Consider the following 16,656-nt stretch of genomic DNA (forward strand, 5'->3'; position numbering starts at 1 on the left):
GGAAATCAAGGGCCCGATCAAATCCTGAACTGCAGGGCAACAAGAGACTTTGGGCCCAATCCTATCCAACTGTTCAGTGCCAACACAGCTGTGCCAAGAGAGTGTTTGCTGCGCCCTGTGGTGGGGAAGGAAATGTTTGTTCCCTCAACTTGGGGCTGAAATGCAACTGAATTGCGCTGGCACTGGAAAGCTGGATAGAATTGAGCCCTCAGTCACCCATTAAGTTCAATGAGATTCCAGTCTACAGCTGTCCACAGGTGACTTTGCACACATTTACACGTGTCTGTCTGTCTGTCTGTCTGTGTATATTTCTTGTGAACCAGGGCTGATGTCAGCACCAGGCACTTGAGGACAGCTCCTGAGGGCCCAGCGCCCTGATGGATGCACTGCGATGCGTGCCCTTCCCTGGGGAGGATGGGACCCCAGCAGGCACTCAGTGGCCACCCATTCTGGGCTCCCCTCACTTCTTGTGACATGGGTTTCTTTCATTCTCGGTGAGCCAGAAGCAGAAGTAACCATTTTGTAACTGGGAGGGGCTTTCCTCCCACATCACCTCACAGGATCGTGCCCACCACCAACATAGGGAGAGGGACCACCCAGGCAGGGCAAGAGAGAGACTGGCCAAGGCGGACCCTCTCGGGCCTGATGCAAAGAACTATAAGTGCATCTCCTCTTGTTGGGTATCCAGGGACAAGCCCACAAAGGGGGGGCGCGGCTGCCCCCAAGCGCTGCGTGTGTACTGGCCCTAATTTATGCATCCCTGCATGTTTGTTCAGGTCAGCAGCCGGTGTGCTCCGTACTCCGAGTACACTAGCAGACATCGTAATGTGTGAATAGCCCTACTGGGGCTCATCAAACCTCTGCTGTGGGAGCAGGTGAAGTGGGAGAGTGCCTCTGAGCATGCACAGAGGGCTTCCCTGCACAGAGCTCCATCCAATCTGCTGATAAATTGAATGCATTTGAAGCTGCATAAGTGCTTCATAAGAGTCTCCCATGGCAGGTGTTAAATCAGCACAACAAACCTTGGAAACTGTCTATCACCAGTGCTGATCTTGTGTACACGTGTATCAGTTTTGCATAGAAAAAGATTTCAATTTGAGCCTCTGCACTTCCCAGGACTTTGGCCCCAATCCCACCACTGACATTTCTTTCCTCTAGGCAGGGATGTGCAGAACAGTCTCCCCTGCCCCCATTTGTCTTATAGAAGTTTTTGGCTTCCCTTCATTTCTCAGGTGTTGCTCCGGGGGAGGAATCCTGATATCTGTCTCAAACATCCCTTTTTTGAAATGTTAGTGCCAACCCCTGGCATGTTCTGCCAAGGAAGGAGAGCCCTCTTTGCATCTGGTGATGTAGCCTTGGGTGCACGACGCATCATCTCAATAACTCTGTCACTGATGAGCTTTCAGGTGCCATCAGACACTCTGCCCAGCTCTTGCTAGAAAACCGCTTGGAACCATCACATACCATCGCTCTTGGCGACCACCAGCCAGATGCCTTCACTGGTATCCACACTGTCGTCGAAAACACAGCGTGGCTGATCCAAGACAAATGTGGAGCCGGTGATTCTTCCTTCTATGTTCTGAGTTGTCAGATGGGGCTTGTAGGACTCAGGGGGTCCTGGAGAAAGTTTGTAAAAAAAACAGCTTGATCAGGTGGTTGGAGTGCCTTGTTTATGGGGAAAAACTACGACGTCTGGGGCTTAAAAATTGGTGACTGTTTTTAAAAAAAAATGGTGACTGGTGGGGCGACATGGTGGAGGCTTATCAAGTGACACATGGCGTGGAGAAAGCAGACAGAGAGACGGTTTTTTTCTCCCTTCCCACACTAGAACCAGACAACATCCAAAGGGATGAATTGGTGGGAGAAACAGGATGGGTCAAAAGAGATACTTTGTCACCTGGCGCAACACTATGCTGTGGAATTCACTGCCACAATGTGTGGTGATGGCCACTTAGTTTGGTTGTCTTGAAAAGGGGATTAGCTATTTATGGAGGGCGAGAAATCTATCGCTAGCTGGTAACTGTGGCAGCTAGAAGGAACCTCCAAGTTCAGAGGCAGTCTATCTCTAAGTAACAGCTGCTGGGGAGGGGAACAGCAGGGGTAGGGCATGTCTTCAATTCCTGCTTGTATGAGCTTCCCAGAGGCAGCTGGTGGATTAGATGGGCCTTGGGTCTAATCCAGCAGGGCCTGTTTTATGTTCCCTCCTTCTTGCACTTTTAGAGAAGACCTTCCCCTGGAGGACAAGTTCCACAGGGATGGTAGCATCCAAAAAGCCCCCAATTCCCACTCCATTCTAGAAGGAACCTTTGGAGTGCATTCTCCTTGCCTGCAGCAGGACACAAAACACGGATATTGCCCTAGAAACAATGTCAAAGGCTGACTTCTGTGCTGACTTGTCCATCAAAAAATGAACCAGGTTTTACAAATGGGATAAAGAAAAAAAAAACCCAGTGCTGTCTGACTTCCTTTTCTAGAAGGCAGTGTTTCAGCGCTCTAACTGAAGACTGAATACACTGTGCAACACAAATTGTTTTTGTTTAATTTTTAATGTTTCTTGTACAATTCGGAGGCTCTGGTTCCAATAGTAATCTTAGTTCTTTGTATCATCAAAACTTTTTTAGTTACCTTAAATTATGTATTTTTACCTATCCTGTTGCCTAATGCATTGCGAATACGTGTCATATTATACAACTGCGCGCATAAATTGTGGCTAAACCGTTGGTGCGAAGCCGACAATAGCAAGCACTTTTTAAATCCTCGCCCCAAAATTAACAAAGAGACACCAAAATATGCAGAGAAACATGAAATTGTCCAAATTTTGGTACACGGTGATATGCAGAGTATCTGCCACTGGTCTGTCTCGCCTAAGCAGCTCTGCCTGGACTGGCAGCCAGGGCCTCAAGGAGAATGTGGCTGAGTGAAGGACTGACTAAGCTTCTATTGAAACAGACAACATCAGTCACCCAAAGAAGACCTACCTTGAGCTCCCACTGCGTTGATGGCCACCGTTGCCACCACGGCCACTACCACCAGTGGAAGAGCTGCCATCTCCACCACCGTCCTTTGGTGTTCTGATCAGAAGCGCCAGCTGGGGAGAATGGAGTTAAAAGCCTTCCCCTCCAGGTCTGGTCCCACCTCACCAGGCCTCGCCCACACCTGTCCTTTCTTTTGCAGACTCCCGTACATACATTCTTCCTCTTGTTTTTCTCATCTCAACAGAGAGGGCAGCAAACTGGTCTGGTTACTTTTGGGGAAGTGAAGGATGGATTGAACATGAGTGAGCTGGTGGACCATGCCCAAGAGGGGCGTGGGTAGGATGGGAAGAGATGTGTCTCATGTGGACTGATATTCCCGTCATCATCATTATCATCATCATCATCATCATAACTCGGTATTTATATACCACCTTTCTGGTCATCGGATTACTCCTCTGACTTTATTCAAGGAAGTTTACATAGGCAGGCGTTTCCAAATCCCTCAAGGGAAGTCATAGAGGTTCTCTCTTTCAAGAACCAACAACATTTCAGATGGATCTTCCTGGTTTGGTCTCACTTCTGGCCTCCAGTTCTCCCACACAGGCTCACAAGCAGCTCCATCTCTCACATGGAGGGCAGCCAAGACGCTTCTTGCTCACACCAAGAGCAGGTGGAATCACTCAGCTGGGCTTGTCAGCTGCTTCAAGTTCTCGCCATTTTCAGCCGTTCAGGGAGCTGCCGGTGCCCTCGAACTGGCGACCTTCTGATGTTATCTTCCGGCTAACGGAGGCTCTGCCCTCTAGACCAGACCTCCTGCATCCACATCACTGCAGGTGGTTTGTTTCAAAAGGTGGGAGCAGGTGGGATTCCAAGTATCTGTCCTGCATTGCCCCACTCTGAGCTCTGGTGTGTGGGAACTGGCTGTGGATGCTGCTCAGAGGAAAGAGAGAGCAGCACTTCGTTCATGCTCGAGGGTACTCTTGTCCCTTGTGACTTTGCATACTAAAGAGGGGGCACAGGCGTTAGCTGGATCAGAGGGGGCACAGATCCCTGCTGGATCAGATCAAAAGCTTGACTAGGCCAGCATCCTGTTTCCCACAGTGACCAAGTGGGTGCCTCTGGGCAACCAGCAAGCACCAGCCTTGCCGTGATGTTTGACCACCCGAAACAACTGCTCCTGAATGCAGAAGCCTCTTTTTGCCATTATGGCTAATCATCACTTAGGCCTGACCCCCCCCCCCAGGAATGTCTCTGATAATCCCCGTTGCTTGATCAAACTAAAGGACCATCCAGTGGCATAACTAAAGGAGAAGCATGCAAAGCACTAAGTTTTGCAGGGAGCCTCACTGCGGCACGCAAGTGGCCCCTCCGCAGCCATTCCAGGTGGTGGGAGCAAAATGGAGGCATATGCTCTGAAGGGGAGGGGCTGCTTGCATGCTGTGCAAGACTCCCTGCAAAACTTAGTGCTTTGCACTCTCCTCTAGCTACCCTACCACCTGGTGCAGGTACAAGCTGACCCATGGCGGCAGCTGGGGCTTCCTCTGGGGGAAGGGAACAAATATTCCCTTACCCAAAGAAACTTTAACAGGACAAAGTTCATCATCCCCAGGTTTTTGCAGTGAGCTGTTCATTAGTTAGCCATGAGCTGTCGAAGAACAGAAAGGTGACTTTGCACCTGTGATGCGGTGAGAGAGGCCCCGCACCCCTCCCAGAAGTCAAACGGTAATCCCACTTCACCAGAGAGACAGTCCTTTGTCTGCCACAGCCCCACCCGGCAGTGCCTCAACAGACCTGTCAGAGCCCATCCCTTCACAGACTAAAACAACATGCCAGGTCCGAGCTTGAAGGCGCGCAAAGAATGTGGCCGACAAGCCTGAGCACTGAGCAATGGGTCCCGAGGAGCTGTGGCCGCACCTAACCATTCTGTTGTTGGTGCTGCCACTGCTGACGTCACTTAAATTGACCTGAGCCCCCCTGAATCACTCGGAGCGCAGTGACAGAGCCTCAGGCCCCATCCCTAGAAGCACCTCTAGTGGGGGGGAAAGGAGAGACCCACCCAGCAGAAACCCCAGAGAGATACTGCCAGGCGGTGGCTGTGACACTGAGCTCTGACAGAGGCGGGGCTTCTGATGAAAACAGGAAACCAGCACAATTCTTGTTGTGGCATCGCTGCCTGGGCAACCCCACAACCACACTTTGTGTCCTGTTGGCTCTGCCAATTTCAAATTGACAGAGCTGTACAGCTCCATTTTGCCCCCCCCCTGGGAATGGCTCCGAAGGGAGGGGCCGCTTGCCCGCCGCGCTGAGCCTCCCTTCCAGGCTGAGTGCTCCCCCCCAGCTACACCACCGAGCGTCAGCATTCAGGTGATCGGCTGGCTGTACAAAGAGGGGGGTGGGCTTGCAATGGCAAACCCCCTGCCCACCCCCATTATATGGAGCTCCACATGTTCAACGTGAGAGGTCGCCCATCCTACGTGCCCTTCTGTTGGCGATCAGGAGTCAGCCCAGAAACCCATGCGCTCTGCTGACATGTCAGGATCGGCCTGTGTGTCAAAGGTGGGTCCCGTTTTGCTCAGACTGACTCACGGTCTTTCACTGCTCAACGGCAAGGAGGTATTTGTGGTGCAGCTGACGCCCTGCCTGCTTGGGGTTTCCGAGTCCAGGACGCGAGAGGGCTTTTGTACTTTGAAAAGAGAGCTTCATCATCTGTGCAACACCCAAAAACTGTGTGTGTGTGTGTGTGTGTGTGTGTGTGTGTGTGTGTGTGTGTGTGTGTGTGTTGTTATGGCTTGTTGGGAAGGTGGCAGTGGTTGGTGGTAACAATGATGCCCTTTTTTCAAAGACAAAGTCAGGCCTGGATGAGTACCACTGAGGTGCCACTGCAAGAGTGTCCAACTTGGACCAAGAAAACGGAGGTTCTTACTTCTGCTTGACTACAAAGCTTAGTGGGGGACCAGTCTGTCTCTCTGTCTTTCACCCTCACCTGCCTCACAGGGTGAGGATAAAATATGGAGGAACAATGTACATCCCCGTGAGCTTGAAGGAAGGGTGAGCTGTCAACAGGAGAGATAAATATATTCACAGTGGGCCAGCCTTATCTGTGGGATTGGCATCCATGGATTTGAGCATCTGCACATGACCAGCCCAGAGGGCTTCAGAGGACCACCCAGATGTGACCAGGAGTGGCTTCTGGTTGCGTGCGGGAGGTGATCTGAGGCTGGGGAGGCCCCACTCCACAGGCCTTCCCTGGCCTCAGAACACCTCCTGCACACAACTGGAAGTCGCGAACATGAACTGAAAGTGACTTCTGGATGCATCTGGGAGGCCAGTGCAACCTCTGGAGAGCCCAGTGCAGCCCCCAGGTGAGTTTCTGCAATGCCATGACCCTGGCCCCCAGTCCCCACCCCCTGGGGATTTCATTATCTGTGGATTTGAGTATTGGAATCGATTCCTTGCGGATACCAAAGGCCCACCATATATGACGGTTCCTACAACGAGCTTGCCTGGAACAGAGAACTCAGTGCTTTCTTATGATTGATAACAATGTTTACACACATTTCCGAATACAAAAGGGTTTAATACAAATGCTTCCTTTGCAGAGAAGAGTGCACAGGAATTGGACAGCACAATTTCCAAAGCACGTGGGTGGAGATGTTTAGATTGGTAGGAAAGGGGGAGACTTAATGGTAGCACGGCTTGCTGAATTTCAGACAGGGGAGCTGTGGAGGTCCTCACCACTGTGGCGCCTGCGGCCAGAGGAACTCTGATAGCGCAGTGATGACATCACCCCCAGGGGAAGGCACAGGACCGCAGCAGAACCTCCTTGGCCAGAGGCAGTGGAGCCTCAGAGGAGCAGGGGATTGAAGGAGAGATAAGAGGAGAGAGTGGGAGGAGGTGGAGTTGGAGACGCAAGCAGGAGGAGAGGGAGAGGCATGGAGGAAGGGGAGAGAGGGTGCGTGTGGACCTGGCAGAAGCAAGGGAGAGGTGGTGGCCAAGGGAGAGGAAGCCAAGTGGAGCCAGTGAGGGGATAGTGGAAGGGGATGAAAGCAGCGGGGAGAAGATGAGCCGGAAAGGGGACCAAGAGTGGAGAGAAAAGGAAGCAGACCTGGGAAGAAGGGAGGCAAGGCAAAGACCCACAGAGACCACTAAGCCCAGGAGCAAAGGCCAAGGAAATTTAGGGTTCGGCTGGCCTTTAGGAGGGGCTAGTGGGTTATCATGCTCCAGGAAGCCCCACCTGCCACCGTGCCTTCGACCCATAGGGCAGACCCAGGACAACGTAACTGGGTGCAGAGAGGTTCCAGGGCAAGTCCAGGCATCCCTGGAGGGAGAAATTCTGCAGGAAGAAGTGGAGGTGCAACTGCGACACAGTTCTGTCCAAGTTGCACACAGCTGGAGGCGACTGTGGCTCTAAGAGGCAGCAGAAATGAGCGGAGGTGCAGGCAGGTCTGCAGCGGGAGGTGGTGGCGGCATTGGCGGGGCAGGGGGAATGTGGTGGGTGTCGTAGCGGCTGGCCTGGAAGGCCTCTGGTCGCTGCTGCTCCTCATGGTTCTCTGGGGGCCCGTTGTGCCAAAGCTTGAGGCTGTCAAGACACAGAGCAGCAGCTGAAATGCCAAAGCCAACCCAGAGCAGGCGAGTGGGAGAATCGGATCATGCGGGGGATGGACAGAGTGGATACAGGGAAGTTCTTTTCCCTCTAACTCCAGGACCAGGGGACAGCCACTAAAACTGAGTGCTGGGAGAGTCAGGACAGACAAAAGAAAATGTTTCTTTATCCAGCAAGTAATTAGTCTGTGGAACTCCTTGCCACAGGATGAGGTGATGGCATCTGGCCTAGATGCCTTCAAAAGGGGATTGGATGAATTTCTAGAGAAAAAAGTTCATCACAGGTTACAAGCCGTGATGGTGACATACAACCTCCTGGTTTCAGATGCAGGCTACCTTAGGATGCCAGACAGGATGCAGATCTCTCGTCTTGTGTGTGTTCAGGGCATCTGGTGGGCCAATGTGAGATACAGAAAGCTGGACTAGAGGGGCCTTTGGCCTGATCCAGCAGGGCTTATGTTTTCATGAGGCTCTCACCCAGGTTTGGTTTCCACTCATCACCAAATGAGGAATGGAGGATACAATTTCAAGACCACAGGTAGGGAATCACTGTTTGCTTGCTTGCTTGTTTGTTTCTTTTAAAATGCTCCTTACAGAAAACCTCCCCACTAGTAGAAAAACAAGATGGATCAGGGGCTTAGAAAAAGGTTTTGTTGTCACCTGGGAACATTCGGAATTGGATCTCCTCACCCCACCCCAGATGCCTTCCTAGAAAGAGTGCAGTGCACTTTGCTGCCACAGAATCCACGGCCTCATTCTGCCATACACGGCTGTGGCTGCATCATCACTAGAGACAGCAGGCTGGTATAAACCGTGGGCGGCTTCCAGTCCAGGGCTTCTGGGGGACAGCGCTTACCATTCGTAGCAGACTGTCATAAGAAAACCAGCTGTGACCACACCACAGAGGGAAGAGAGGATGACGGTGATGACGATCATGTCTCCGCTACGCCTCCCAGGCCAAGTGTCCACTGTTTTCCATGCTTGGCCTGGAATGGAGGAGAAAGGAAGGCGTCAGGTCATCTCCGTCTCCACTTGCCTGTCTGACAAAGGAGCTAAACTCCCACAGACCGGCTGATCACTTATTTTTAAAAATACAGTAGAACCTCCAGAGTTGACCACCTCTCTATATTGACCACCTCCTTAAGCTGACCTAATTTTCACAGTATGGACAGACACTGCATGTACACGGTGGGAGACCAACCTCTCTATATTGACCACCTCCGTAAGTTGTATCTTGACCACTTCGACCATTGCACAGAGTATTAATTTACCCTCCGTAAGTTGCCCACTGAACGTGACACTGTGGGCCTGTGTTTTGTCTGGTTTGTCCCATCTTGGAAAAGCAAGAAGCCACGCGACAATCCCTCCCCTACGCCTGCTAGCGCGTGTGCGAAAGGGTTTTTTTAGGTGGGCACACTGCACAGAGCCGACAGACCTGCGCCAGCTGCCAATTGTACCTGGACGTGTACCAAGTAGTGAGGGACATGAGGTTGCTTGCGCATAGTGAAGCCACTGTCCTTTCACTTCTATTTTGCTGCCTATTCTCCCGGTTTGGAGAGATCCTTCTGGAGCACTTCACAATCCCTTCTGGTCTTTACACTCTCACATAACACTCTTTACGCTTTACATCTCTTTACATCTCAGAGACTCCAGCTGAACCTTCACAACCCTGGTGATGATGAGAGGTCCCAGAACAGCCTTCAAGTAGCCTTCCAGAGACCTCTCATCATTGCCAGGGTTGTGAAGGTTCAGCTGGAGTCTCTGAGACGGTGGGGCAGGTCTGGAAGCGGACACAAATGGATCTGACAATTCCCCATGGGACAATACCAGTCTCCAGTTGATGCGGTACCAGCACAATATTAGCAGATAATGAAAGCAGAGTTGCAAATAACAAGAGATGGTGGCAGTTCTGCCTCTCACAGATAGCTAATTCGCATATAAAGACTGCTGACTGTACCTGCTAATGCATCCCAGTGCAGGTGCTGCATGCAGAGTCATGTGTTTTCCCATGTGGAGGGCACCAGGATGCAGGTCTCTTGTTGTCTGGTGTGCTCCCTGGGGCATTTGGTGGGCCGCTGTGAGATACAGGAAGCTGGACTAGATGGGCCTATGGCCTGATCCAGTGGGGCTGTTCTTATAACACTGATTTGGGACTGGCTATCACTTTTAGTATTTCCTGGAACGTGCTGGAATCCTTAGCATGTATGCACTACTGAAACAGAGACGCCTGCGTTGGCTCGGTCATGTTCTGAGAATGGATGATGGCCGGATCCCAAAGGATCTCCTCTATGGAGAACTTGTGCAAGGAAAGCGCCCTACAGGTAGACCACAGCTGCGATACAAGGACATCTGCAAGAGGGATCTGAAGGCCTTAGGAGTGGACCTCAACAAGTGGGAAACCCTGGCCTCTGAGCGGCCCGCTTGGAGGCAGGCTGTGCAACATGGCCTTTCCCAGTTTGAAGAGACACTTGGCCAACAGTCTGAGGCTAAGAGCCAAAGAAGGAAGGCCCATAGCCAGGGAGACAGGCCAGGGACAGACTGCACTTGCTCCCAGTGTGGAAGGGATTGTCACTCCCGAATCAGCCTTTTCAGCCACACTAGACGCTGTGCCAGAACCACCTTTCAGAGCGCGATACCATAGTCTTTCGAGACTGAAGGTTGCCAACTACTACAGGATAGCCTATAGAAGAACATATGAACAGCCCCACTGGATCAGGCCATAGGCCCATCTTGCTATCCCAAGCAAGCCATTTTGAGCATCCCTCCCCCCCCAGCAGACAGGTTTCCTTCACCACTCTACTTTCCACTTCTCTCTACCTTTTTGTCAATTGCCCACTGACACCCACTCTCTGTTTCCTGGTCCTCAACCAGTTCCCAATCCACGAGAGGACCTGTCCTCTTATTCCCTGACTGTGGAGTTTTCTCAACAGCTTTTAGTGGGGGACCATATCAAACACCTTCTGGCATTTAGTGAATCTGTGGAGACCCAGTGGAGGCCAGGCAGCCTAAGTAAAAAAGCGTTGTTTTCTTTTAGCTGTTGGGGCTCTGTAACATGCTACATGCTATGGGCTGGCGAGGGATAGCATTGGTCTGCCTGTCTGCTATGAAACCAAGTATTTTTTTAACTTACTTTTTTTTAAGCTTATGAATTTTCAGGGGTTTTTTTAAACACTGATTGTGGGTTGTTTATTCTCTGTCTCTTGATATAGATATAGATGATATAAATAGTAAGCATCACAAGAGGATCAATTCTCATTGATATTTGCAATAAAACTTTTTAAAAATCCAATCTAAATAATGACTTGGCCTTGCATTTGTTGTCCTGGGAGCTAAACATGATAATATTTAAATGATATTTTTCCCGTATGTTGACCACCTCCCTATGTTGACCAATTTCCTCCAGTCCCTTGGGTGGTCAACTTAAAGAGGTTCTACTGTATTTAAATCCTGCTCTAGGGAGGCTTCCACAGTTCTCACCCGAACCTGTTCCTCAATTTTTGGTGTTCTGCATTACAGATTCTTTACTGTATTTTTTTTTCTGTTTTCCCCTCCCCTACATTAATGATAAAACACTACAAGGAAAGCACTCTTGAGATCCTTGACAAGTTGCTTGCCTCAAGACTCTTTTTGTGCAGTGTTTCTCTGATGCACTCATGCACTCCTGAGCAAAACACCATCACAAAAAGACCCTTGAAGCAATCATACATACAAACAAACCACATCAGGATTGCTTTGGTGCTGTGTGAGGGGCCAGAATTTAGTGGGACAGCACCTGCTTTGCGTATGGAAGATCCCAGGATCAACCCTTGGAGCCTCTAGCTTAAAACATCTCAGGATTCAGGGCCCCACTGAAGACCCTACTCTGAGACCTCAAACAACTGCTGCCAGGCAGAGGGGACAATGCTGGATTACACAGATCAATGGACAGACTTGGTTTAAGGCAACAGGAAAAACAGCCTCTTGGGTGCACTAGAAATAGGCTGCTATAGGTCCTCAGACATTTGGAGAACCTTCTCTTCCACAGAGACCCCCTGTTTCTAGTGTACCTTCGTTCAGCCTGATGGATGCAGACCATCTTGTTTCTGCTTTGATGCTGGTGGCATTCATGGCGAGGAATTTCACCCTGAAATGAATGGCAGAGAGAGAGAGAGAGAGAGAGAGAGAGAGAGAGAGAGAGAGAGAGAGAGAGAGAGAGTGTCAAGGATTCCCACAGTCTCCAAGGCTGTATAGGTTGCAGCAGAGCTAAAGTTCAGGAGGCATACGAGACTGGCATAAAAAAAAGCATTTGGGGGCTCCCCAAAGGGTCTCCAATTGGCCCCCCCTTGCTTTGTGGCACTGCATCCTGACATCACAAGCGGCAAAGACCACAGAGAAGACCACTGAAGTCATCTACTGCATTAGAACATTAGCAGGTGACTTCTCGGCTCTGCTCAAAGTTTGCAATCAAGCATGTGCGGGCAAGAATGGCTGTGTTTGTTTTGCAGGACGGTTGAAGAGACCAGCTGAGGTTTAGGGAGACTGGCATCCAGCGGCCAGAGGAACCACAGAAGAACAAACAGCCGCTGGGCAAAGGGAACTGGAAGGCAGGCCCAGAACATTGCAAAGGCTGTGTAAGACAGGTACAGTCGAGCGTTTGACAGCTACGTCAAGAGTCAGTGGTTTGGGTCCTAAGACACCCTTGGAACAGAAGCCCAAGAGTGTGACCAAAGGGATCCCCATGTTTGGGAGGCCTCGTACTCCAGAAAAATGGGGCTGGGACTCCCCCATTGTTCCTCCCAATGCCAACCCTTAGAGGCTGCCTTAATATTAACGCTAATATAAAACATGATTCCTCTTTTCATTGGAGATATCTTGGAGGGTAAAATGCCAACCTCACATTTCTCTGTTGCAATAGTGAAAGGAGAGACCCTGCACGGTCGGAAGACTGTTGCCACCTGACCAGAGCACAGTAGCTTCTGCCACATTGCTCAGGTGCACACGATGACTTAGAATGGGGGACAGAGCCTGACTCATGCCTGAGTGTGCGCATGAGTCACTTTGCCACAGCCCTCATTCCAGGCAGTTGAAGAGGTCGGCTCAAGAGACTGCAATGTGGAAAATCTGGATGAACCCACCAGCCCCTCCTTGGATGTTTGGGTCAGAAGATGGGCTCTGGGTGCAAGAAGTGGGCTGGGCTTCCAGTCTCTCATGGGAGTGCTGAGTTTCTCAACTCTACCTTGCTGTGATGAGGGGAGCACCATCCCAAGTCCATCAAGTTGTGTATTTATTTTTAGTTTCTTAAAACACAACACCCGCTGGGGAGGGAGAGGATCAAAACTGCGACTCCAGCCAGGGGAGAGATGATTTGCTCCTCCTTTGGCTCCGTCATCCTTTTGTAAGTGAGGCATTCTGGGGATGAATGGGGGTTTGTGGCAGCCAATGGGGTCTGATCAGGAAGACAACCCCCACAGGTGGTGGGCAGAAAGGATAAGTACGGAGAAATGCCCATCTGCCTGTTGCCAAGCCGCCGCCAAAACTTTTGCCGCTCCTCCAAGTGCTGCCCACCACCTCAAATTCGAGGCAGAACATTATTCGAGGAAAATTGCCACTCCAGTCCAAGCTCCAGCTAAACTCCATTTTGCCCCTGTGCAAAGTAGTCCCTTGATTGCCCCGCCAAGCTCACCTGTAAGGGCCTGGGGAAGGCAGCGGGCCGTTGCAGTTGGTCCGGCTGTTGTCCTTCTTGCAGGCTGATTCATTGCCGACCCGGAGCACGCCCCCACTCCTGCCTTTGCTACAGGGGTACTGGGAGATGGTGGACTTCATGGTCATGTAGCCATAAGTGGAGTGCAAATCTTCGTAGGGTGGGATCTGCTGAGGGTTCGTGGGGTTTTGGAAGGTGGCTGTGGCTGCCAGGGCAGAGAGAAGGAGAAAGGGGACCAGAGTGAGGTTACTTGGAAGCAAGTTTGCTTCAGCAGCTTCTCCGTTACGTGAGGGCATTAAGAACAACCTTGCTGGATCAGTGACTTGTTTGGAGAAGTGAGAGCAGCTGGGATTTCAAGCAGTTCACCTTCTGCCCTGCACTGGCCCACCCTGAACCCAGGTGTGTGGGAACTGGCTGTGAATGCTGCTTAGTGGAAAGAGAGAGTAGTGCTTTGTGTATGTTGGAGGGAATTCTTTTTTTATCAGGACTTTACACACAGCATTACAGAAGGAGCTCTAGCAGTAGCACCAGCCCCTCTGAAAGCCTCTCTGAGCACGGATGGAAAATGCAGTCTGGGGTCAAGAGGTGTTGGCCAGACTCACCATTCGCGAAGGTCACCACCAGCCAGATGTTGTCCGAGGCACTGACGAGCGGGTCAAAGACACAGGTTGGGAGTTCCAGGGCAAAAGTGCTACCTGTAATCTTTCCTTTCATGTTCTGCTCAGTAACATGAGGATTGTAGGGGATCAACTCTGGGGAGAGAGGGAGAGAGAGAGTGAATAGTGAGTCCCTAAGGTCAGGCAGCTACTTGGACTTGAGAAATGGTCAGGAGCACGAGCAAATGAAGGCACCGGGCTCTCAGCTGCCAACTCCTGGCCTGGAGACGGCCATTTCTGCCCAAACTTACATATATGCCACAGGCACTAAATGTGTACACCTGTGGCTGGGCAAAATGGGTTAACTGACAGCTGCACAGATTTGCTCAGGGCATGGACTCCCTTTATATCTTCCACAACCACCTCCTGATTCTTAGCTATTCTTAGCTAGGCTGAGAATATACATCCACCCCAAGTCTTCCAGGAAGCTTAATGGCCTTGTGAGAATCTGAATGCAGGTCAAAGCACAATACTCCAAACCCTACCACGAGTTATGCCCTGAAATTCAGGGATTGCTGGGTTGTGGTATTACTTAGCAAGTTAGGTTACGGTTCCCTTTTATTCTGAAAAGAAAAAAAGAAGTTGGTATCCCCTCTATGATTAGTCTATCCATGCCCCCACCACTCCACTGTGTTTTCCCACCAGCAGAGGGCAAGTTGCCTACCCAAATACACAGCTCCAGGTTACCTGAGCCAAAAGTTGGAGAGGAAAGGAGACCGATTTAGCACACAGCAAAACGTTAAGCTGCCTTGTTGGGTTTTGTGCCTAGTGTCTTAATTTTGAGACATACAAAATTATGCAGGGGATGGACAGAGTGGATAGAGAGATGCTCTTTTCCTCCTCACACAACACCAGAACCAGGGGACATCCACTAAAATTGAGCGTTGGGAGAGTTAGAACAGACAGAAGAAAATATTTCTTTACTCAGCGTGCGGTTGGTCTGTGGAACTCCTTGCCACAGGATGTGGCGATGGCGTCTGACCTGGATGCCTTTAAAAGGGGATTAGACAAGTTTCTGGAGGAAAAATCCATTACGGGTTACAAGCCATGATGTGTATGTGCAACCTCCTGATTTTAGAAATGGGCTATGTCAGAATGCCAATGCAAGAGAGGGCACCAGGATGAGGTCTCTTGTTATCTGGTGTGCTCCCTGGGGCATTTGGTGGGCCGCTGTGAGATACAGGAAGCTGGACTAGATGGGCCTATGGCCTGATCCAGTGGGGCTGTTCTTATGTTCTTAAACTACAATTCCCAGGAAGCCTTGCAGGTCTCTGGTGTGCTCCCTGGGGCATTTGGTGGGCTGCTGTGAGATACAGGAAGCTGGACTAGATGGGCCTATGGCCTGATCCAGCGGGGCTGTTCTTACGTTCTATCGTTCTGTCACCCCAAAAGCACAAAGCACAGGACGGGATCCCAAAAGTGATATGGACTGGGCTGCACAGCTGCAAGAACAATGTCTCTCCATGTGCAAGAGCACACTCCTATGCATGTCTACTCAAGAAATAAGTTATATTGTGTTCAGTGGGGTTTAAGTTACTCCCAGGAAAGTGTGTATAGATTCGCAGCCTCAGTCTGTGACAGGCAACCTGGCTGCACTAGTAGGCAGCTAGATGCCTATCTAATATCTACTCCCAGCACTTCAAAGGAACAAAGAAAAAACCCCGATCTAATAGGTGGGAGAGCTGCCTGACTCTAAAGTGCTGGAACAAGCAGGGCCATCAAAATGGATGTTGCAGGACATGCCCTGCCTGAATCCAAACAGCTCTTTTCTAGCACTCTTCTTCTAGGAAGGCTATTTTAGATTTTTTGCACTTCATGGTGAAGAGATGGGCAGCTATTCCTGGAATACCATCAATGGACCGCACAGCTTAAACAACATCAAAGAAGATGCTTCCTGTCTCCAGGAGCTTGCAATCAACAGTTTCCCAGTGGGCGATGACACAGGAGAGAGGAGGAAGCAAGAGGAACAAAGGGAGACCTTGAGCATGGGGCATTGAAATAAGGTCAACTGCCCTAAATCTTTTGGCCTGGGCCCGTTACAAGTGTTTAAAAAAGAATTGAGATCATAACCAGAGAATAATCACCAATGTCGGCGATGGTCCCAGTAGCAGCCAGGAAGAGAAGCAGAACGACAGAGTCCATCCCCGTGGAGGCTGGTTCTCCCAGAGAAGATGTTCAGGGCCAGTGGAAGAAGCCCCTCTGTTGCTCTCGCAGGCCTGGGTGAAAGTGAGGAGAAGACCATACAGGTAAAAGTTTCCCCTTCCATCCAACCAGCCCACTCTCGCTTATCACAAGTTGACCTTAGCCCTTTCCATGCCAACCTTCTGCATTCCTCTCATCTCGCAGAAGGATCTTGACCCTGATAGCAGGCAGGTTTGTCTTGTTTGTTCGGAGGGGGGGGGGAAACCCCAAGAAGACACATGACCCAAGAGAGGCATCGCTGGGGGAACAAGTAGGGTGCAACCAGCCGTGATGACAAATATCAGACAAAAATTCCTATGGAATCAGAACCAAGATGGATCAGACTCAGAAAAATGGTGAAATGTTTAGGGTAGGAGCTCAACAGCTCACTTGTGGTGGATTCTCTTGCATTGGTTGGTTGCTGGAATCTTGTAAAGAATTCAGGACAAGGCTGGCCAGAAGCAAATGGCCAACAGTGGGAGATCTACTGGCCTGCAACAGGTCCCAGTTTCCTTCTTCGACTGGACTGGAGCTTTTTTGCCAGTCAGCGTAGACAACGCTA

General features: G+C 50.6%; 2 protein-coding genes across 2 annotated transcripts in view; both read right to left on the reverse strand.

The window, feature by feature from the left end:
* Window positions 1-3,048, reverse strand: part of LOC136659338 (uroplakin-3b-like protein 1) — an 8,708-nt gene extending 5,660 nt beyond the window's left edge. The window contains exons 1-2 of the mRNA XM_066636475.1: window positions 2,979-3,048; window positions 1,465-1,617 (exon numbers count right to left, since the gene is read on the reverse strand). Coding sequence (XP_066492572.1) covers window positions 1,465-1,617; window positions 2,979-3,048 — 223 coding nt within the window. The remainder of the gene's footprint in view (window positions 1-1,464; window positions 1,618-2,978) is intronic.
* Window positions 3,049-7,382: 4,334 nt separating this feature from the next.
* On the reverse strand, window positions 7,383-16,055 carry LOC136659339 (uroplakin-3b-like). The gene is made up of 6 exons (XM_066636476.1): window positions 15,984-16,055; window positions 13,860-14,061; window positions 13,240-13,462; window positions 11,624-11,700; window positions 8,434-8,563; window positions 7,383-7,554 (listed from the first exon to the last, which is right to left on the reverse strand). The coding sequence occupies exons 1-6, from the start codon at window positions 16,053-16,055 to the stop codon at window positions 7,383-7,385; spliced, it is 876 nt and encodes a 291-aa protein (XP_066492573.1).
* Between the last annotated feature and the right edge of the window lie 601 nt (window positions 16,056-16,656).

The sequence above is a fragment of the Tiliqua scincoides genome, chromosome 8, assembly GCF_035046505.1.
Source record: "Tiliqua scincoides isolate rTilSci1 chromosome 8, rTilSci1.hap2, whole genome shotgun sequence".
In the NCBI taxonomy this organism is placed as follows: Eukaryota; Metazoa; Chordata; class Lepidosauria; order Squamata; family Scincidae; genus Tiliqua; species Tiliqua scincoides.